The 23531-nt window shown below is 31.7% G+C and overlaps 1 protein-coding gene across 4 annotated transcripts; it reads left to right on the plus strand.

Moving 5' to 3' along the window:
* The first annotated feature begins 19442 nt into the window (after positions 1–19442).
* LOC105142119 (uncharacterized) lies at positions 19443–23239 on the plus strand. Of its 4 annotated transcripts, none has more exons than XM_011049600.1 (3): positions 19443–19552; positions 19700–19947; positions 21932–23239. In XM_011049600.1, exons 2-3 carry the CDS (start codon positions 19785–19787, stop codon positions 22750–22752), a joined length of 984 nt encoding a protein of 327 aa, XP_011047902.1. In that variant the 5' UTR covers positions 19443–19552; positions 19700–19784; the 3' UTR covers positions 22753–23239. The 4 variants fall into 4 exon arrangements, with proteins under 4 accessions (XP_011047902.1, XP_011047904.1, XP_011047903.1 ...); XM_011049602.1 differs by having other exon boundaries at positions 19448–19947; positions 21932–22771; positions 22930–23239; XM_011049601.1 differs by having other exon boundaries at positions 19448–19947; positions 21932–22771; positions 22942–23239.
* The last annotated feature ends 292 nt before the right edge of the window (positions 23240–23531 follow it).

The following is a 23531-nucleotide window of genomic DNA, read 5'->3' on the forward strand; positions in this document are numbered from 1 at the left end:
AAATTAAAGGTATCTTATATTATTTGATATATTATTATAAAACATGCTTTGGTTAAGGAGTTATTGATACTTCAAGTGCAAAATGATGATATAAAACCATGATAAAAATGCACTTTTAAGTACTAATCAGTCACCCACACGAAATGTATTTTTTAATATTAAATGAATTGGTTCCCTCTACAAAAACAACAATAAAAAAATCTTTCTTTTATTTTAAATTGAATATGGCCAAAAATTGAGCATTATTTCAAAATCTAAAATATTTTGGCATTTAAAACAAAATATCATATAGATTTTACAACAAATTATTAAAATTCCAAAGGATTCTAGGCAATATTTAAGCAAACCTAGAAATTTCAATTAATCATCAATATTCTAATATTAGAAATTGACTTAAAAAATTCTCAGAATTATTTTGGATTTTCACCAATTTTAATTGGAAATACTTTTCGCAACAATATATGAGCTGTGGAAAACACTTTAGCTCTCTAAGATGGGTGAATCTTGTCAAGACAAATACATGAATTCTTCTTATAAGAATGCATCTTAAACAAACCATTGGTTAGGAACTTGTCAGGACCTTTAAACCATATCAAGACCATACAATGCATCTTATCTCAAGTAAAGTGTATTAGAAATGCTAATACTTTAACAGTCCGGCCCAATATGTTGTATACTATTCACTTTGGCTTAGAGTACTACATGTTGGCAACCAACACTTTTAATAAGGCCAGCAACCAACTCCTTACCCACCGATATGAGATATTACAATCCACCCCCTTAAGGAGTGCAATGACCCCGTTAATACTATCGAACAGCCAGTGAGATCAGCTCTAATATCAAATGTAACAGCCCGACCTAACATGCTATATATTGTCCCTTTGGCTCTGCATAAACCGGCTTCCACGCCTCATGGTTTTGTTTCTGACAACCCATAAATCGTAAAACACGTACTACATGTTGGCAACCAATACTACTAATAAGGCCAGCAACCAATACCTCACCCGCCGATATGGGATATTACAAATATCTTTCAAAGCCACAACCAGTCTCTTATCCTTGGAATTTATGATAAGATCATTATACTCGGGTCTCCTAGTGACACTAAATCAATAATTAAGCAGCGACACATCCCATCATATTGTGCGTCCATGTACGATAAATATAAAAAAAAAAACTAAAACAAATTCATTTGCACACATTACATTATAATCTCAAACACTCACCTCCTTACTTAAATAATAATTAAGTGGATTCCATTTGGAATATTAGGCTATCACTTTGAATTAATGCTCCAAAATATAAATTTTTCATGTTTAGTTTATCCCTAAAATCCCAAATGCAAATTTTGGCAGAATTTTATAAAGCATGCTATGGCCTATTCTAACATTAAAGTACACATTTTTTTATGCAATTTGCGGGTGTATAGCTATTTTTAAAAGTCAAATCACGAAGAAAAATTCATCATCTCGAAGTTTACATATGTTGTAACAGCCTCAAACTAGTTACCAATTTTATTTTTTATATATATTATATTACCCTGAAATTTCAGCAAAGTTTTCTTTATATTCTTTAGATACCAAGTTATCGACTCAATCATTTCTCAACCTGTAACATCAATCACAATATTCATCCTATTATTTGGACTTTCAAAACTCAAGCATATTTTAATATCTCAATTCTATTTTCTATAGAGCACTATGATAAAAGCTAATAAATTCATAACATGCATCATCTCTTTCTCTCTTTTTTTCAAGTATTTGTGCTCAAAATATATATACAACCAACCATAATTCAACTTAATAATAATAACATTATAAATTACATCATACACAAGATAATAAGTTAAACATTATAATTTTTTAGATATAGAAGTATATGACAACAAAATATTAGTTCTTCCAATTATAGTAATCACTTAAAAAATTATTCATCCAAGCATCTACTTTCTATATCAAAGGTATGGTGTATTTAAAAACATAATCACATTAAATATGATTAAAAAAACTGCACATTTCAATAAGCAATTCATTAAGGACTAACTATTCATATACATTAAAGTGACTTTCATATCATCGAATAAATGATTTTTTTTTTTTTTTGAAATTTCTAATTTCATAAATACTCTGGTCCAATTAGTTATCTATCCCCTACTTCTTCCTAGCATACTGGTATCCGACATCTTCTATCGTATAAGGCTTCATAGGGAGTCATTTCTATTGTAGCTTGGTAGCTGTTGTTGTAAGTGAATTTTACTAACGATAGATGATCTTCCTTGTTTCCTCTGAACTCCAATATGCAGGTTCTTAGTAAATCCTCTAATATTTAAATAGTCCTCTCAGATTGACCACCAGTCTGAGAATGAAAAGTTATGCTTCAATTCAACTTCGTTCCAAGAACTTATTGAACACTTGACCATAATCGAGAGGTAAACCTTGGATCTCGATCTGAAACTATTGACACTAACACACCATGTAACCTTACAACTTCATCCACGTATAATTTTGTCAATTTCTCCATTGAGTCTATCATTTTCATTGCCAAAAAGGAGGGCAAATTTAGTCAATCAGTTCATAATGACCTAAATAGCATCGCTTCCTCTTTTTCCTCTCGGTAATCCAGATACAAATTCCATCATGATATTTTTCCACTTCCTCTCAGGTATTAATAAGTTGTAAAAACCTAGCTGGTTTTTAGTGTTCCACCTTTACTTCTTGGCAAATCCCATACTTTGCCACATATTCAGCCACTTATTTTTTCATGTTCGGCCACTAATAAAAACATTTTAAATCATGATACATTTTAGTACTTCCAGGATGTGTTGTAAGTCTAGACTCGCAGGCCTCCTATGACACTTCCTTTTTCAGTGTTTGATCATCCGGTAAGTACATTCGTCTTTCAATGACTACCATTCCATCTTTCTGAATTTGGAATGATGTCTCAATTCCTGACCTCACCTTTTCTCTTACCTGAAAAACTTCCAGATCTTCTTGCTGAGCTTCTAGTACCCTGTCCCGGAGTGTTGACTTACTTTTAATTGGGCCACTAATGACTCCTCCGGTCCCGCCTCTACTTGGGCATAATATTTTTTAATTCTAGCAATTCTTTTTTATCCCAATCCTCCCACTAAGCATCCACGATCTTGACCTTGCGACTAAAAGCATTCGCGACCACATTTGCTCTCCCCAGATAATAATCGATTACCTAATTATAATCCTTTATCAATTCCAACCAGTATTTTTACTGTATATTCAATTCGTTCTATGTCATTAAATACCTCAAACTCTTATGATCCGTGAATATCTGAACCCGAGACCTGCCTTCATGCTTTAAGGCAAACACCACAATGACTAATTCTAAATCATGCACCAAGTAATTGATCTCGTGAGCCTTAACTATTTAGAGGCATACGCAATTACTTTACCATGTTGCATCAATACACACCCTAGTCCCTTCTTCGATGCATCACTATAGACCACTAATCCTTTGATTTTTTTATAGGAGTGTTAACACCAGTGCAGTAGTAAGTCTTTTTCCAATTTTTGGAAGCTTTCTTTGCATTCTTGAGTCTACTTCCACTTTGTCTCTTTTCGAGTCAATCGAGTCATAGGAATAGCTATAGTAGAAAATCCCTTAATAGATCCTCAATAATACCCTGCTAATCCAAAAAAAACTACGAATTTCAGTGATATTGGTAGGTATTTCCCATTTCATTACTGTTTCAACTTTTCTAGGATCCACCAATATTCCTTCAGTCGATATACTATGTTCTACAAAAATTACTTCCTTCAGCCAGAATTCACACTTGCTAAGTTTGGCATATAGTTGATGCTCTTTTAAAGTCATCAATACTTGCCTCAGATATTGTTCATACTCCAAATATGACTTTGAATAAACTATGTCATCAATGAATATCACCACAAACTTGTTTAAGTATGACTAGAAGACCCTGTTCATCAAATTCATGAACATAGCTTATGCATTTGTTAGCCCAAGCGGCATTACTAAGAACTCATAATGTCCATATCGAGTTTTGAATGTGATTTTTGCTCCATCTAGTTTCTTAATCCTCAATTGATAGTATCCCGACTTCAGATCTATTTTCAAAAACACTCTTGCCCCCTTTAGTTGATCAAACAAATTATTTATCCGTGGAAGCGGATATTTGTTCTTTATTGAAACTTTGTTCAACTACCTATTGTAACAACCCCAACATGTGTATTTAAATAAAGAGCAAGGATATAATAATTTAATTAAAGTTAGGGATTTTTTTTTTGTAATCGATAAAAAATTCGGTAAAGTTTCCTCCATATTTTTAAATACCAAGTTATCGACCCTTCTTTCACAATTCCCAATTAACAAATCTCTTATTCGTCTGATCATCCAGGACATCCTCCTCTCATTACATCACAACTTCACAATAATCAAATTCTCACATGTTTAAACAATTCAATATCCCACATTTACATGAATGCAATAAATGAATTACATTATGCAATTCAAAAATTTACAAATAAGGACCATTAATGAAATTATAATCAAAATAAGTTTATAATTAAAGATGAAATTTATAATTAAAAGTATACTACATAAAAGAGCTTTCAATAAACTATAAACGCATTATAGTACATAACAAAATGACAAATTCATTCATTATAACATGATATCTAACAAAATATAAGGACACTAATATATTGTTCAGTTCGATAGGGGGACGTACCTAAAAATAGATTTAATACAATAATTCAATTAGATAAATGAAAAAAAAAAGATATCCTTAAAAATTTCTTTCTACTTTCTTTCCTCCTTTCTTTTTGTAAATTTAGTAAAAAGATCATTAAATTAACTTGCTCATCTATTATTACATATCATTTAAATTTCAGAATAATTTATGATTTTATTATTATCATTATTATTATTTTTAACATTAACAAAATATAATCATTCCTATCGCTCAATTAACACAACATTATCTTCACTAATAGATGATTAATTTTTCTACTAGTCCATTCAACCAGCACTATTGTCATCAGTCCAAAAATTAGTTTAACGTTTCACTCATTCATCAGGGTACAAATCCTGTTAACTAGGGAATTAATTCTTTATCTCGCCCATTTGCTAGAGCACTAATTCCATTAAATCAAAAATTAGTTCAACAATATACCCATTCACCAGGATACTAATCTCATTCACCAGGGATTTAATTCCTCATCACGCCCATTCATCAAGACATTAAACTCATTAATTCAGTAAATAATTCAATGATTTACCCAATCGCTAGGGTTCTAATCCCATTAACCAGGAAATTAATTCCTTATCATGCCCATTCACTAAGGCATTAAACCCATTAATTCAGGAATTCATTCATCACATCGTATATCTTATTTTCTCAAGTAAACAATATAATAATTTCTAATATATCAACCATAATTAATTAGATTAAAAAAATACATATTGACCAATATTAAATTCGAGCATAGTGTAATTACCTAACGACTGAGCTCGAGTCGAAAAGTTCCCTGCTATGGTGTCGGCCTGGCAGCCTCTCCTAAATTGATAAGTAAATCACATCATTGTCCTACTTTTCATATTAACATACTCAATAAATAAAATCCTTCCAATTATCATTTCATTTGCCCAAATAAAATTTAAAGAGAAACATGAAAATTCTCTTTTTCCTTTTGTAAATTTCCTTCCTATTCTTTCAATTTCCACATTGTAACACAATTCATTTACAATATATATATTAAATGTATTTATTTACTTTATTTTTAGCAAAATTTAAATTAAAGAAAAACATTAAAAATTTCATGATCTATTCACTCTATAACATTAATATCATCTTGTTCCTATATAATCTCACCATCTTATTCAAATTCTTAAATTTTATTCTTATTGTTATTATTATTATTTTTCAAAAAAATTCCTTCTTCAAGAACACCTAATATTTTGCTTCAATTACCATAATTTCTTACTTTCTCTACTCACTTTAATAATCTTAACACAATTTCACAATCAATTGTAATTTTTTTCAAAATTTATTATGAACCCTAATTCCTCATTTCACAAAGTTCAATCAATTTAAAGTATTAATTCTTCAAGAATCTTATTTAAAAGTGTGAGGGCACCTTACCAAGCAATAGCCAAAGATTTAATACCTTTGAATTAAGAATTTTCTTGCTTAAATTTGTTTTTCCCCTCTTAACCGAATGTTTCTTTCTCTTTGACAAAGTTTTGTGTTTTTTTTTCCTTCTAGCACATTCACTTACAATCATATATATATAATTACCTTTTTAAAAAATGCCTTCCATATCCCTAAAGGTTTTCTTCCTGCACACACATTAGCACATATTAATTTTTTTATTTTTTTTAAATACCTTTTATATCCCTCAATCGTAACTTTTATGATTTTTGAGTAAAATTTCTTGAATCTTGATACCTGTTTATACCAAATATTGTCCGGATTATATCGAATTTCACTAAGTTACTCGTTAGTATTTTCAGTTTCGTGAAATTTACTTCTATAAAAATTTTATTCACATATTTGTGTTTATTTATTTATTTATATATATAACACTTGAACAAAATATTTTAGTTCAGATTCTTGAATATATTATTATTTTTATAATTTAATTTATCATTTTCCTTTATTTTTTGTAATCCTGACTTTTATTAATATCAATAATATTATCCGGGGTTTTACACCTATAATCTATACAAAGCCTAAGCGTCTCATCCTTTTTCTTTACAAATAGCACATGAGCTCCTCATAGTGAATTACTTGGATGAATAAACTCTTTATTTAGTAATTCCTATAGTTGGATCTTCAGTTCAGCCAACTCGGTTAGCGCCATCCTATGCGTTGATTGGGCTATCGGAGACATACCAGGTAGTACAATAGTGACCTCCACTTCTCTCTTTGGGGGGCTCTTAATAGTTCATCCAAAAATATATCAGGAAATTCTCTTACTATTAGAACATTTAACACTTGAATATCTTCCATTTTGGTCTCTAAGACATCAGCAAGGTAAGCCTCACACCTCTTTTTTATCATTTTTCTAATGGCCATAGCTAAGATAATACAGTTTGGGATGACATTTCTCTCCTCTCTGGACATTATTTTTTTATCATCGAGCTCTTGAAGAGTTACTGTTTTTTTAAAACAGTCCATTTGAGCTTTATTCATATTTAACCAGTCCATTCCCAAGATGACATCAAAATCATGTAATTCTAGTGGTAATAAATATACTTTTAACTCACAACCACCTATATTAATCTAGACCCCCTTATATATATAATCAACATATACAGTTTCACTTAATGGAGTGCTTATAATAAAGCTATTTTCTATTCTACAAGGATTTTTCCCTAATCTCCCCGCAAGTTTATTTGCAACAAATAAAGGTATGGTACCCGAATCAAACAATACGTGAACAGACAAAGAATTTAACTGCAATGTACCTGCCACTACGTCAGAAGCGACCCTGATCTCCTTCTAGTTCATATAGTATACTCTACCTTGGGTTCAGCCCCCCTCCCTGTATTTTGTTACCTTGGGCATGTGTTCGACTTCTACTGCCACTGGCCCCTGACAAAACCTGTCTAGCTAGTCTATTCACGGTAGCGGACTGCTGCTGACTCTAAGCTTGCTGCTAATTTTAGGTGATTTCAGTCCTACGAGGACAATCTCTTTAAAAGTGCCCTTGACCCTTGCAATAATAACAGTCTTGGCCTAAGTATAGGCAATCCCTCTACATGTGCTCCCCTCGACATATATAACACCGCCCTGATGTTGCAGAACAGTCCCCTGAATGGCTTTGCCCACATTGGATACATAAAGGATAAGTGATCGTTCTCTGCTCTAACATTCCTCTAAAAAAATTACCCTTAAAGTTTGGTTGTCCTCCTATTAACCCCACCTCAATAGTCTGAATTGATGCAACTGATGTACCTCCAACCTTTTTAAACTAGTAGTACTATCATTTTTTTTTTAGAAAGAGGGTTTGTTATGGGTGTACTCTGTATCCTTTTGTTTACCTAAACCATGCTGGCTTTTTTTACCCTTTTTCATACAAGCTTATAGGGCCTCTACTGCATCAACAAGATCTCTAATGGTCTTGAACTTAAATGCAATCAACCTTTTTCTCAACTCTTGCTGCAATCCATCCCTCAACCTTTACACCCTATGTTGCTCACCAGGGACATAATACGAGGCAAAAATGGAGAGGTCATGAAACCTCCTCTCATAATCAAGTACAGACATGTCTCCTTATCTCAGGACTAGAAAATCTTGTTCCTTAATTTTTTTATTATAGGAGGAGTAAAATTGATGTTCAATCTGCATCTTAAACTCAGCCCAAGTCCAGGATCTTGTGAGTCTCCTTGATCTCACTGTATCCCACTAAAACCGTGCCTTATCAGAAAGCAAATGAGCAGTATATTTCACTCACAAACCCTTTGTTACCTGTATTTAATCCAAAGTATCCTCAATTATATGAAGCCATCTTCCTGCTATTTTGGCATCTGGTTCACTTAAAAAGAGCTTACACCCAAGTTCTCTCATGCTTTTTACATTCCGCACTAATATGACCACACTTTCAGCTTTTGTCATAGTCTCTGGAGCTGCTTGTACTGCCGGAGCTATTAGGATTGTCGGGGTCGAGGCACTAGGCATTGCCTCAATCACTGCTCTCACTATCTGAGCTATAAACAAAGGGTCAGCATGTAGTGTAGGAATTGCTGCAGGTGCTGAAACCATAACTGGGGCTATAGTTAGTAGCACAACTTTCTGTCTCTGTTGGTCTGAACCCTCGAGTTGTAACCCTTCAGTTTATCTCAATTCAGTGTCATGAATGAGTCTAGTTAACTCTCCCAGTCTTGACTATTAAGGCTCTAAGGGCATATGGGAGGCAGTATCCTTCAATGGATCCTTTCATTATCTTCCTCAAACCCTTCTTTAGTCATTGTACCTTTTTTTATGCTAACCGTCTTCGTAGAAGTAAAAATTTATTAAACCCTCCTTTTTTTCCCACTTCTGAACCCAAGCCAGAGCTTTGATACCAACTATAATAGCCTCAAACTTATATATATTCATAGTTACCAACTTTATCTTTCTATATATATTATATTTCCTTGAAATTTCAGTAAAGTTTCCTTTATATTCTTTAGATTCCAAGTTATTTACTCAATCATTTCTCAACCTGTAACATCAATCACAATATTCATCCTATTATTTGGACTTTCAAAACTCAAGCATATTTTAATATCTCAATTCTATTTTCTATAGAGCACTATGATAAAAGCTAATAAATTCATAACATGCATCATCTCTTTCTTCTTCTTTTTTTTAAGTATTTGTGCTCAAAATATATATACAACTAACCATAATTCCAACTTAATACTAATAACATTATAAACTACATCATACACAAGATAATAAGTTAAACATTATAATTTTTTAGATATGGAAGTATATTATAACAAAATATTAGTTCTTCCAATTACATTAATCATATAAAAAAATTATTTATCCAAACATCTACTTTTTAGATCAAGGGTGCGATGTACCTAAAAACATAATCGCATTAAACATGATTAAAAAAAATTGCACATTTTAATAATTAATTAATTAAGGACTAACTATTCATATATATTAAAGTGACTTCATATCATTGAATAAATAGTCTTATTTTCTTTTTGAAATTTCTAATTTTATAAATACTCTTCTAGACATAGGGATAAATCTATTAAAATAAAAATATCAAGAATGTCTCCCACAACCAGCATATTTAATTTCAAATTTTTACAATTAATCTATTTTACATCGAGTGATTAACCCATTAATTTATAAATTAATTTTCTTCACATGGTCATTCAACCAGACATAAATTCCAATAAGCAATAAATAATCTTCAAGGTTTGTCCATTCACAAGGGCATTATTTCTAGTAACTAGGAAATAATATTTGAGACTTGTCAATTCACTAGGGTATTATTTATAGTAATCAGGACATAATGTTTCGACTTGCCCATTCACCAGGGTATTATTTTCGATAATTAGAAAATAATGTTGCAAGGCTTGCCCATTTACCAGGGCATTATTTCCAATAACCAACACCAGAATTTACAATTTATAAAATTCCTTCTACAAATAAAAATATATAAACTAATTAATTACTCCAAAGTGTCGAACACTTACCTGGTGTCTGTGTGTGTGAGGAGGTTCTTTGTTACTGATTAGGTCCTATGGCCTCCTCCTCTATACCAACAAAAATTATTTTGTCATTGTTCATTCATTCAAACCGGCAAAATTCTAATACCCATTATTTAGTCTTTGATTAAATCCAACACCCTTAATTAAGCTTAATTGACATATAATTCAGGGAAGAAAAACCCCCTCTTTTTAAAACATTTACTTATTTTTCTCACAAAAGTCCCTATTAAATTTAACCTATCAACATCAGTTGTCTTTAATTTGGCAAGATTCCTTAATAATATTATTAAAAATTCATTCTTTGATTTTCTTCTCCATTTATCCGAAAATAATCTAGGGAAGGAATTGACGATTTTTCTTTTCTCCTTGAAAAATTATTACTCTATTCATATAGTAATACCTATAAACCTTTATCTTCTTATATTTTCCAAATAATTGTATTAAACCTCAAATCCCCTAAATTATTCCTATTTTGGTCAAATATTCAATTAAAGTGGGGGAAAATAATTTTTGTTTTTTTATTTAAAATTAAACACTTACCCAATCATAATTCATTCTATCTAACATGGTTCAAACATAATTAGCATTATTCCTACAAATTATAACGTAATTCCACAACTTCACATAATCATAATTTTGCATAATCCTTCTTCAAACATAAAATTAAAGGAATTGATCATTTGGAGCATGTTATTTACATCATTTTGATAAAGATTTAAGAAAAGAATGCAAGAAAAATTAATTTTTCTTCTTCTTCCTCTTCAAACCCTAGCTTAAAATCCTTCCTCCAATGCACTCACCACCTTAAATTGACCCCCTCTTGATATTTAATTAAGTTAATCACTCTAATTACTCACTTTAATTAGTGTAATTAACGAGAATGAAAAATCACACAATTCTTCCTCCTCTTTGTTTCAAGCTCCAGCCAAAAGAGAAAAAAATAAAGCATTTATAATCTAACTTTTACCTATTTATACATTGACCCTCATTTCTTCTCATTTGTATTTTTTTCACTCAACTCTTTTTTTACTTAATTCACTCCATAACATTTTATATTTTATTTTATACTTGAAATTTTTTTATTTAATATATTTGATATTTTATTTATTTTACTTAGATTATAATTTAGTGGTTTTTCACATGTGTGTTAAGAAATGTAAGTGATAGAGTTCCAACATGAGTATTGTCTTTTCCTTCTAATTGACTTCTTATTACTTAGCTATTGCTTGAACTACTAACTCACTTCCTCAATAATATTCTCTTTAACATTTATCTTCAAAAATTTTAACCCCGTGCCAAATATAATTTTAATTATTTTATAATTGCCTCTTCCATTACTCGTGCCCTCAATCATCACACGTAGAGTATATACAATGTAATTATTAAATTTGACTTGATGAGTAGAAAAATCATACTAGGTTTAATTTGAAATGGATTTTAAATTGAACAAAAAATAAATATTGATAAATAAGATTGGCATATTTATTTTTTTAATGACTTAAATGACCCGATTAAATTCAAACTAAACCCAGCCGGGTCAATAATAATAATATTTATATTTTAAAAAAATAATTAATATTATTTTTGTAGAAATAATTAATTACAGACCAATCGATGGATTCCATTATCCAGTAACATCAAGGAGTCCATGGATTATTGGAAGGCATTATAACCAGTTATGTCCCATCCTTTTATACTGATCACAAGGCCCACTTTCGAGACCTTCCTCGTTCCCTTGGCGTATATACGTCCCTCCACCATAGCTCCAGCCTCACAACAATGGCAAAGTCTGTATCGTCCATAGCCCCACCTACCTTCTGATAAGCTAGCTAGCTAGCTAGTCCAGCAATCAAAATGAATGGTTATTCCAAGATCAAAATCTTTGGCACTGCCAGATCGAGATCCATGGACTTTTCAGATCTTTCATTAGCATTTCCTGAGCCCACAAAATCCAACACAGAGCCCCAAGAAACCCACAAGATCGTAGGCGGCGGCGACAATACCAAGAAGAACATGATTAGCACAGGCACCACCACCCAAGACTCACTCTCAGTGCTCGAAGAAGATGAGGAAAACAATGTTGGAGAGGGGTTCGGGGTGAAGCTGAGGAGCTCTTCCGTTTCTTCATCAGCTTCTGCACTTCAGTCTGCAGTGAAGAAAGCATTCGCCGCGAGAAGATCCTGTTCGGTGTCAGAGAGGTATTGCAGGATCCATGACCAGTCTGCAACACTATCATCACCCATCCACGATGAAGATGGTACTTTGGACACGATGGAGTCAACAAGATCTGTGACGAAAAAACATAGCAGAGGCAGGTTCCTGAAGGTCTGTAAGAAACTTTTTGGACTTTAGTGCACTTCTGCCATTTGTTTAATCCCAGTTACTTGGCTCATCATATCATTATTCACTTTGCTGCTGCTGCTGCTGCTGCTGCCTTTTTTCAAGTATTGTTAAGCTACTTTCACTGTTATTGTAATGGCTCTCTATCAACAATATATTTTTGTGAGGATTTAAAGTTAATTTCTACCACAGTAGAAAAAACGAGTGCGTTCTATATAGATGCATTTTCATGTTTCATAAGTTTTGTTTGATTATGCGTTATAATAAATTAAACAAATGCATAAATTAAAAAAAATATTAATATTAATTATGTATTAAAATGAAGTGCTATTATATATTTATATATATATTACATTGTTATTGTAACAACCCCAATATTATAGCATATTCTTTTAATGAAAAACCCAGCAGTGTTCTTAGATATCAACTTTCATCCACATTTCTTAATTATCAAGATTTCACATCCCATCACAATATTATTTCTTAATAATTAATTTGCAGATATACTTATAAATTTAATCAATTCAATATTACATATCATACTTAAATGCAATCAATGAATTACTCTACTAATTACAATTAAATTACATTACACCGTCATGAGTTTTGCAAATAAGAACAATTAATGCAATCACTAATAAAATAAATACATAATTAAATAAAAATTCATAATTTAAAATTTTGTTCCAACATTAGAATTCAATAAACTATTAAAACATTGAATTCAAATTTTATTTTACATAACCGCTTCATATCTTGATTAAATCTCTGATATAATACTTAAAATAAAAAATATTAAGATATTAATTTTCAAGTAAGAAAAAATTAATTTCTTTTAACACCCGGATACTAATTTCACTCATAAAAAATTATTTTCACACCCCCAGTTCAAAATGACAATGATTCCATTAACCCAAGAATTTGTTCATCAACTTATCTATTTATCATGCCATTAATTCTATTAATTCAATAATTAGTTTATCTCATCTATTATTCATTTTTCTCAAAAAAAACAATACAACCAATTGCTAATTAATTAACCACAACTCATTATAATAAAAATAAAAATACAATTTAACCATTAATAAATTGAAAGCTTCATATATATATATATATCTAATGATTGAGCACATGTCGAAGTTCTTTACTGTAGTAACGGTTTGACAGTTTCTCTTGTATCGGTAGGAATATCATATCATTTCTTTTTATTTTTTTATTTATTCGTTAATTAATAAATTGTTTAAGAGATGAAGGGAAAAATTTTATTTTTCTTTTATTCTCTAATTAATCATCTCTTCAGCAATCCAATTCTAATGCAACTTCATGCTTATGAATTTATCACTTAACAACATTTATTCACAAATAAATCCCCAAAAATCTCCCATCATTGACTCTATTTAATTATCAAAAATATTTTAATTATAATAATTTAATCACTTTACTCTAATCTCTACGTTATTCCCCATAACAAATTACAATAAATTTTTATTTCCTTCAAATTTGTTTAACAACCCTAAATTTTTAATTTCAAGAATTCAATCAATTAAGCATTTTAAGCCATTAAAATTAGATCAAAAGTGTTTAAAATGCCTTACCGAATAAGTAATTAAACTTTAATTAAATACTTCCCAAGTCAAAGCTTCCAACTCCACTTCTTCTTTAATCTTCCTCTCTACTCATTCACACTTGATTTTCTTCCTTTCAATTAATGCTCACTAACCTTGTTTAATGTTCCCTCAAGATCTTCTCTCAAGATTTATGTCTCCATTAAAAATTCTCACCTCTCTCGCATGTAAATGGTGGTTAATTTTTGTTTTCTTTTTTATCTGGCCGAGCATAGACATGCATACCCACACACACTAACTTTTTACCAAATTCCTTCTATATTCTAAATAGTAAATTTATGTTCTTTATATAAAATTTTTAGATCCTAATATTTGTCTATATAAAATTTTTACCTCGGTGAATTTGAATTTTATTAAATAACATATTGATAATTTTTTTCAACTTACTCCCAATAAAATTTTATTTACATTTCTATATTTTTTTATTTTTTGAGTATTTTTTATGTTTTATTTTTTTAACATTTGTCAAAACATTTTACTTTGAATTCTCACTTCATAGTCATTCTCAAAATTTAATTAACATTTTCCCTGTTTTTCATAATATTTAACACTCATACAAAACATTTTACTTTGAATTCTCACTTCATTGTCATTCTCAAAATTTAATTAACATTTTCCCCGTTTTTCATAATATTTTCTTTTATTATTATAAAGATTTTGCCCTGGAGTTTACATTTATTGTTTTTGTTTTATATGTTTTTATTTATTTTATCTTAGAAAAAACATGTAAAAAAATCAATATCTATTTAAAAATAAAGTTAAACCCAAAAGTTCAAAAAATAAGATAAATGACATTATCAATATTTAAATAGAAAAGATTAATGTAAAGAGAAGAAAAAAAAAAGCTAGGTGTTGATAAGTCTAGCTGATTAGACCCAAGCGTTGGCTTATGATTAAAAAAAATAAAAAACTAAGTGTGTCCAAGCCTAGAAATCCAAGCTCACATGCTTGAATATTTTTTCTTTTTCTTTTTTTAGGAGTGAATGTTCTTCTCTCAAATTTTTCTCATATATAATAAAGTGATATATCATGTAACTTGTTACTTGATAGATAATTTTTTTCAACTCAAAAATTAGGATCTAAATATTTGGATCCTCAACACTCATTTTCCGACTTGTTTAACCTAGAAATACCTTGAAAAAACCTATATGAACATCAGTAAATCCATTTTCAATTCTTAAACACACTATAATCACAAAAAAAACAAAAGAATAAAAAGCTTAAAAGATCCTAATGTATTTGTTCCAACATGGTTATAGAAAACACTACCTTCATTGAATTTCTTTTGAAAAGACACATCCATGTATAATGAGATCAATGTTTTTTAGTAGCTGAAATGTGGTTTTTTGAGCAATTTTTTTTTTCTAAAAATTTATAGTGACTTTCTCTCTTCACTTTAAACATATAGGGATTGAAACATTATGAAAAAAAGTTTGGTATCAAAACTTGAATAGCCAAAACAACAATGATGAAATGATAGAAAAATTAAAATTTTAGGGATTAAATTGAATTTATCCACATCAAAAGTCTAAATGAGGCTTTTTTTGTTCTTTATCAAATCTAATATTTATTCTTTTAATTTTTAATTAGTTCCAATCTCAATTAAATTTTGTTTTCATAAAATTAAAGAGCAAACTATGTTCAAGAACTATCTCTTAAAACTCAATATATATGAGATAATACGAGTTAAAAGAAATTAAAACAAGAAAAAAAATCAAGGTATTGTGATTTTAAAGAAGAAATTGCAAAGCTTCAGTTTGATGGTTGAAATGAAAAAAAAAAGCTATTAAAAATGAAGTCTTTATTATATTTTTGTCCTCAACAAAATTCCATTAATTCGAAGGAGCAATAGTTTTGCTTGATTAAGAACCCCATTATTTGATGTTTCCACCAGCCTAATACGCCACAGCAAAACAGGAATTGAGAAAGGACCAGAGGTCGAATTACGTCCTCACAATTCTTCAAGCAGCGATCCCATTGGGCATCCTCGTTATTTACTTTTAACAGCTAGCAATGCTGCTTGATCTTGATCATTACCCAAGACATGAAAGAATTCTATTTGTACGTCTGGAAAGTATCAACAACGCATGGAGGAGGAGATTGGCCACTGATTTACAAGGATCTGGTATCTTGTTTCCTTGGCTGCTAGGTTTAGGATTTTAGTCATGAAAAATAATTTAAAAAAAAAACCAGTTAAAAATCCAAGTTGTTTATCGTTTTATTGCTCTCTTCGGATTTTAAAACTCCCAAATGGGAAAAAGGTAAGGACATTCCGTAGTTGCAGTGTGTCTTTTTGTGCTGACAAGTCATGTTGAGGACAGCCATGCATGTGTGGAAGAAGCTTGGAAGTGAGAAGGGCAAATCAACATCCCAACAGTGAAATGTCCAAGATCGATATTGGCAATACACTGCATCGTCCCTGTATATCTTTTGGACTGCATTAATTTCCCTTGCATAGGATGCCCTTTGAGGCACGAAAAGTATCAGAGTCGATTTGTCTGTTCCCAGATCTGCATGCGGCTTGACTAGATCTCACTTTACAGGTTAATTTTGGACGAAAATTCAACCATAATCCCGATTCACAGCAGACAGACTTGTATTATTCAGCACATGAATGTTATGGAATTGGATTCTCTCTGCTATATGAAAGCATAAGGTTCCCGTCCTGAGCTCTAACATCGAGGATTTGAGATTGTGATGTAGCTTCTGAGGTTGCGGATAAGAAAAATAAAGGTTTAAGAGAGATATATTTAGCTGTGTCTTGATTAACCAGAATTTTACCAGATCAATATTTAGTCAGCTATAAACTTAATGAAGGTTAGGTTTCGAGTCATGAATTTTTCAGATCAACCTATCAAATTGGATCGATCGGGTTTAGCAGCCTCTGGGAGGGATCAGGAAAGCATAAAGCTAGTAATGAAAGACTAACAGCATCACTCTCAACAAGCCAAATATTCCTCTAATCATGGGGATTTTTATTTCCTGTTTGGCAATCTTTATCGTTTCTATACAATTGGTCTCACTCTTCAAGTTCCCACCACCGTCTCCGGCTGTTGTTATGCATGTCGACCTCCTTGGAAGCTGCCAATAAGGCGGACATGGAGTGGTTGGAGCCCAAGAATGTACGGACAATACGGACAATATCAAAGCAAAAGGAAGATTATCGATCGATGACCTGAACCGACAACGAGACGACGTGAAGAAATTAACAAAATCAAACTTTGAGGGAGGACATGATCGATCAAACTACTTGAGGACATGAAGAAACTGCATGACACTCAGCAGGAGGAGAACCATCTTCTTTAATTTCTGAGAAGTATTCTGTACGTACGTAGTCGTGAAATTAGAGCTTGAAACCATCGAGCAAGCATACTGTGCTTTAATGAAGATAGTTCAGCAGCAAGACATTACTCCAAGCCAATGCTTCCCTGATATCGTTAAGAGGAACATTGACGTTCATGAAGGCTCCGTTCCTCAAACATCACCATGACCACCATGGCCTCGTCTTATTAATTGTTATAGAAATCCTTAAATACGTGGGCCGTGGGGTGCTATTAAGGAAATTAAGGACCAAATTGTAAGTTTCGCCCTCCCTCTATTTTAATATATTTGAAATTCAAAACCTTTTGTTGATTTTTTTCAAGATTTTTTCTCATATTATATGCTTCTAAAACTAACAAAATAACCCAAATATTAATGCCCTTGACTTTAATAACCTTTAATTTTGACTTTAATAACCTTTAGTTTAACTCATCAAATTTAAATTTCTCAGATAGATTTAATTTTAAGTTTTAAAGGGCATTTTAGGTACTAGCTTTTTAAAAAAAACAAAAATAAAAAATCGTGAATGGAGAATTAAAATCATGATACTAAATATTAAAGTTATTTATTTTATTAAAAAATTAACTCTACAGAAAAAGTGAACTAGATTGAAGATTATTAAATTTGCAAATATTTATTATGAAATCCTATTAAGTGGTTTAATAACATTGTATATATCCATAGATACTTTTGGAAGCTCAGTATTATTTTTTCAATTTTCATTTGAGAAAAAAAAAAATAACAAGCATGATAGCTGGGCCAGAATAGCTAAGCAGCCCATGGGCCCCATACACCCAGCAGTGGGTCCCGTTTTCTCCAGCTTTAAACCCTTTCCGGCTTTTCTGCCACGTCATCTGTCAATAAAGGTACGTGGGGCCCACTCACATGCCCCAGAGGAGGCCCAGAACCAGAGGGACCATGGGCTGTGGACCCAATCTGAAACTGTTGAGTCGCTGGACACGTGTCCTTCTGCTTGGGGGGTTTTCACATTCCGACGCTTGTAACTGATAGGACATGGGAGGATGTGTTCGTCCTTAGCCATTGACGTGTTACTATTTTTGTGTTCTTCTAAATTACGTAACTGTCCTTTTTTTTTAATTTTATCTCTCCTTAATTGTTTTTGAAAAAAACACACATAGGATCACAAATAATTAATAGTGCTACTGTTATAAGACCGGGATCACCGGTTAATTCCATATAGATAATTTGAATCGGGTTTTATATTAAATTATAATAAAAATTATCCCGGGTTAAATTAAATATTTTCAGTAAATTAATTAAAAACAAATAAATAAATTTTTAATAAATTAAATCTAAAAATAAAAAAGAATAAGATAAAAAAATAATTAATAGCGTTAGTATAATAACACCACGATGACTTATTAATTCGATAAATAATTTGAATTGTGTTTCATGTTAAATTATATTAAGAATTAGATGAATTGAATTGAATTATTTCAATAAATTAATTAAAAATAAATGAATTAATTTTTTAAAAAAAAACTAGAAAATATATAAAATTGCAATGAATAAATTATTTTTTATCCAAACAAAAAAATAATCAATTTTTATGTTGGCTGTGAAAGTAAAATCATTTTATTATTTTGATTAATAATGATAATATATCAAAATAAAAATAATTTTTAAATTATATATGCTTGCAAGAAGGATGATCATTTTTGTTAACATCATAATTTAAAAATATTTATGTGCATTGAGTATTTCAATATAAATATATAGAAATAAATTTAGGTTTGACCCGGGTTGAGTTTTAATTTTAGATAGAACGTATATGACCCGGGTCAGAAGCCGAGCCGAGTCCCTCAACTATGCTACAACGAAAGAGGGAGGAGGGCATATAGGTAATGATATCAAAGAGAATATCCGAAAAAGCCCTGGAGAAACGGCTAACAAAATGGAGAAAAGAGTCAGCTTCTCATCCTTTCAAATTAAAGAAAAATACAGCACTGGTGGAGATAATTTGCCTGACAAAGAAGAGAAAAGATCACAAATAAAAACGAAAGGCCTGAGAGAGAGAGAGAGGCAGACCTCTGGTGAGTGGTGAAGAAACAGAAATCACAAATAGACCTCTCGCTTTCTGTCTTCATTTTCCTTTCTATTTTTTTTTGAATTTTTTTAGGATTGGTTCCGATTTTTAATTTTATCAAATAAGCTAAAAAATGATCTTTAATTTGTCGTAGATTGGAAGGAATTGAATTGGAATGGAGGAATCGTATTTTTATGGGAACTGAGTTAATGCGAACTCGGTGGAAGGAATAAGAAGACATGGCGGAGGAAGCTGGTTTTACTGCGTCGTCGCCGAGGAACAGAGTGAAGTTCTTGTGTAGCTATGGCGGAAAAATCTTGCCGAGAGCCATTGACGGCCACCTCAAGTACATCGGCGGTGAGACACGTGTCATTGCCATTCCTCGCGACATCACCTTCTCAGGTTTCCTCCACGTCCTCTTCTCTTCTTTTATTTTAGTTTTAAATTTTTTTGGAAGTAAAATAAATTAATTAATGCACTGTAATTGAAGAGCCGTGCTTAGTGACACGTGTCACGTGATAACATGAGCATCCTCCGTACGATACATGATGTAGCACGGTGGAATTGTACTTGCTGTGTAGATAATTACAAGAAAAGCAGTACTCTTTGCAAATTGGGATGCCGCACGAGGAACATTCATCCTAACTGACTGATATTCTTCCTAACTGATTTATAGGGTGATAGAGAATTATGGAGGTTTTTTTTAATTTATTTTAAATATATTAAATAATATTTTTTGAAAAAAATTATTTTTAATATTAACATATTAAAATCATCTAAAAACATTAAAAAATTTAATTTAAAATAAAAAAAATTAGATTTTCGTGAAAATTCAATTCACTCTCAATATACATTTAAATATTTGTATTTTATTGCTTCGTATCAAACATATATATCCAAAATTATTATCCAATGAATAATAAATAAAAATAAAGTATATATTAATAGATACATAACTTAACCTAAATCCGAGTTAAAATATATAGCTTGATAATAATATTTTAAAATCTAAAATATTTAGTGTTGGGTTTAATTATATACTAAATGTTAACAATATTAAATTATAAAATGAATGTTATTTGTTATATGAAATAAAAGAGATATAAAAAGATGATATGTGTATATTTGAGAATGAAAATTATGATTTTTTTATTTAAATGGTTTAGGGACTATTTATGCACAATGCTTCTTGTCCTTTTGCTTAGGAAGAGGGCTGGAAAGTTATTATATTATTATAATATTAATAAAAAATAAATATTTTGTGTATATGCATTAATAGGATATAGATATTTTTGATATAAATATTAAAAAGAAATAAATATTTTTTGCATGTTATTAATAAAGGATAAATATATTTCACATAAAATTTAATAAGGGACAAATAAAAATGAAAGGTTCCGGGAGATTTTTGTGTACATTTAATAAGGGACAAATAAAAGTGATAGGTTATGGGAGACTCTTGTGCACATTGAGTAGAATCGAAGCAAAATGATAAAGATTTGACTAAACTACCTTTCAAGAAGAAAAGTGTTGAAGCTGTGCCATAAACTCAGGCCTAAAAGAAGTTAGGACGCTCCTCAAGCCCAAGAACATTTAGCAACGTGCTTGCGCTCAAGCACAAGGTTGGAGCCCATATGCTCTGGGCAAGGTGCCCAAGCCCATGGGGGCACTCGAGCACCACGTCCGACCCACAAGGGCATTGGGCTCGGGCGTGTCACCCTAAACCATGGGGTGTTGAGTATAGGCGTGTTGTTCAATCCCGTTGGACATTGAGCACACCTAGCAGTATGATACTCGAGCTCACATGGGAGTTGGGCATGGGCCTATAAATTGGACCCATGATTATGCTGCGAGTCCAAACCATGTTTTCAAAGCTCATTGAGGGTTTGGGTTGTTATTAAAACAGGCTTGAGCCTATTAAAAAGTTTTTTTAAAAATACTAATATGTGTGTGTGTTAATACAGGAGGAGCAATATACTAAGGTGGAGTAAGCTTAGAAAATATAGTTTGTGGGAAAACAGGTAAGTGAAGTATATAGAGGAGCGAGGAAATTAATAGGACCATGTTTCCGTGGTCCTATTAATAGCAAGGCCTGGTTTACTACACTGAGTTACTAGCTAGTCTCAGCAGCAGCAGCTTTTATATCCGCTAGTATTACTAGGATTGTGATGGTTGTAGTTGTGGTGTACGGCTCTGGTTAGTTAGTTTGTTTGTTTGTTTCTCTTGTTATATTTTCTTTGCAGAAATATTTCCGCTTTAACTGTTTCTGTTAATTTCTGTCAGAGTAGATTGTTTGGTACGGTGACTTCTTTTGCATATTCTTCTGCTTATCTTATAGATGATCATGAAATGGCTCTCTTAATATTGTCCTGTTTGTAACGTGCAGAGTTTACAAAGAAGCTTAGTGCAGAGTTCGAAGGAGACATAGTCCTGAAGTACCAGGTTATACCTGAAGAACTTGAAGTGTTGGTGTCTGTAAAAAGTGACGAGGATCTGAAGCATATGCTTGATGAATATAACCGTCATGAAAGCGCAGGAACTCCAAAGTTCCGGGCCTTCTTGTTCCCTTCAAATCCTGCTGCAATAGAAAAAACTACTCCCATGGATCCCTATGCACCAGAACAACGTTATCTGGATTCTATCAATGGTATGGTTCGTACAACTGCCAATTTTAAACTTCCCCCTATCAACGCAAACTGGTCCTCCTCCAGCGTCTCTGCTAGCTCCTCTCCGAAATGTACTTCTCCAGAAGGCAACACGTTTGATTTCGCGCCTCATGAACCCGCCTGTGTGAATAACCATCTTGTTAGTAGAAAGCTATTGACTAGAGTACATAGCTCTCCAAGTCTATGCAATCTGAACTCCACCCACCATCAAAGCAATAACCTGAACAATCATCATCTTTATCAGCACCATCACCATTACTATCCACACAACCAGCAACACCATCCTCATGGTCACCAACTTTCAAGACCACCTCATGAACCTAACAGGCTATCACCGTCATCATCATTACTGGGACGACCTGAATTTGGGAGAGCGCCTGCTGGTATTGGCCTCAATCAATACTACTTCAGTCGACACAATTTCGGGGGTGGAAACTCCAGCAAAAAAGGGCACTACGATGAGAACCCTTCTTATGGGTTTAGGACAGCTGATAGATCAGGCAGTCTTCCCCAGAGCCCCGGTAATAGAATTGTGGAGTAGAGCATCGACGAAACACCAGGTTTGCTATCACGACTTGCTGTTTTGAGCTCAAAGATGATGCAAAATACATTTTTTTTCTTTTATTTTCTTTATACATCAAATGTTAAAGACAACACACAACTTTTGTGTCGGTGCTGTAATGGCTGTGCAACTGTTTACTGTCTGAAAAAATTCCAGAAATCTTTTCAGGAAATGAAGCCATAGTTACATATAAAGGGATGTTCTGTGGTACATTTCAAAGTACAGAGAGGAACTTGTGATTTCTGCTGTAAACCAGAGGAGCTGGATAAGTTTAGCTCATATACGTTGCTATAATGCAACTGGAGTAATTTAAATTATTCCATTTTTTATTTTTTCTTTCATTCAACCATTAGATTAGAAGATATGTAATACCTTCGTTGCATGTTAATCAAACTTGTATAGTTTGTATAGTTCATTGATTGACCTGATAAAATTATAATTTAAAGTAAATTGATTTTAATATTGACTCCGTGGTTTTAATTTCAAGTTCAATTTAAATTACATTTAATTTGAATTGATTTTTATAGTGACTCAGTCAAATTTATCAAATCATACAATATTGTGTAAATGTGTACGGTAGATTAAAATTAGGAAGCATGTTAGGACTTTAAAAGCTATGGTTATTATTAGTGCTGTTATTATTATTATTTTACTCTTTCATATAGATTTCTGGCAGAGCTTGACCTATCTCAGTAGTTTTTTATAGTATTAAACAAATAAAAAAAATCTAAAATATCCTTTAAAATTATTGATCCGTC

This window comes from Populus euphratica, unplaced genomic scaffold (genome assembly GCF_000495115.2).
Source record: "Populus euphratica unplaced genomic scaffold, PopEup_1.0 scaffold268.1, whole genome shotgun sequence".
NCBI lineage: Eukaryota > Viridiplantae > Streptophyta > Magnoliopsida > Malpighiales > Salicaceae > Populus > Populus euphratica.

Bases quoted from the DNA above. Each gene is read 5' to 3' on its own strand.
- LOC105142119 (XM_011049600.1), top strand. From the start codon at position 19,785: ATGGCGGAGGAAGCTGGTTTTACTGCGTCGTCGCCGAGGAACAGAGTG. The intron at 19,948-21,931 runs GTTTCCTCCACG...TGTAACGTGCAG, and splicing joins TCGCGACATCACCTTCTCAG to AGTTTACAAAGAAGCTTAGT.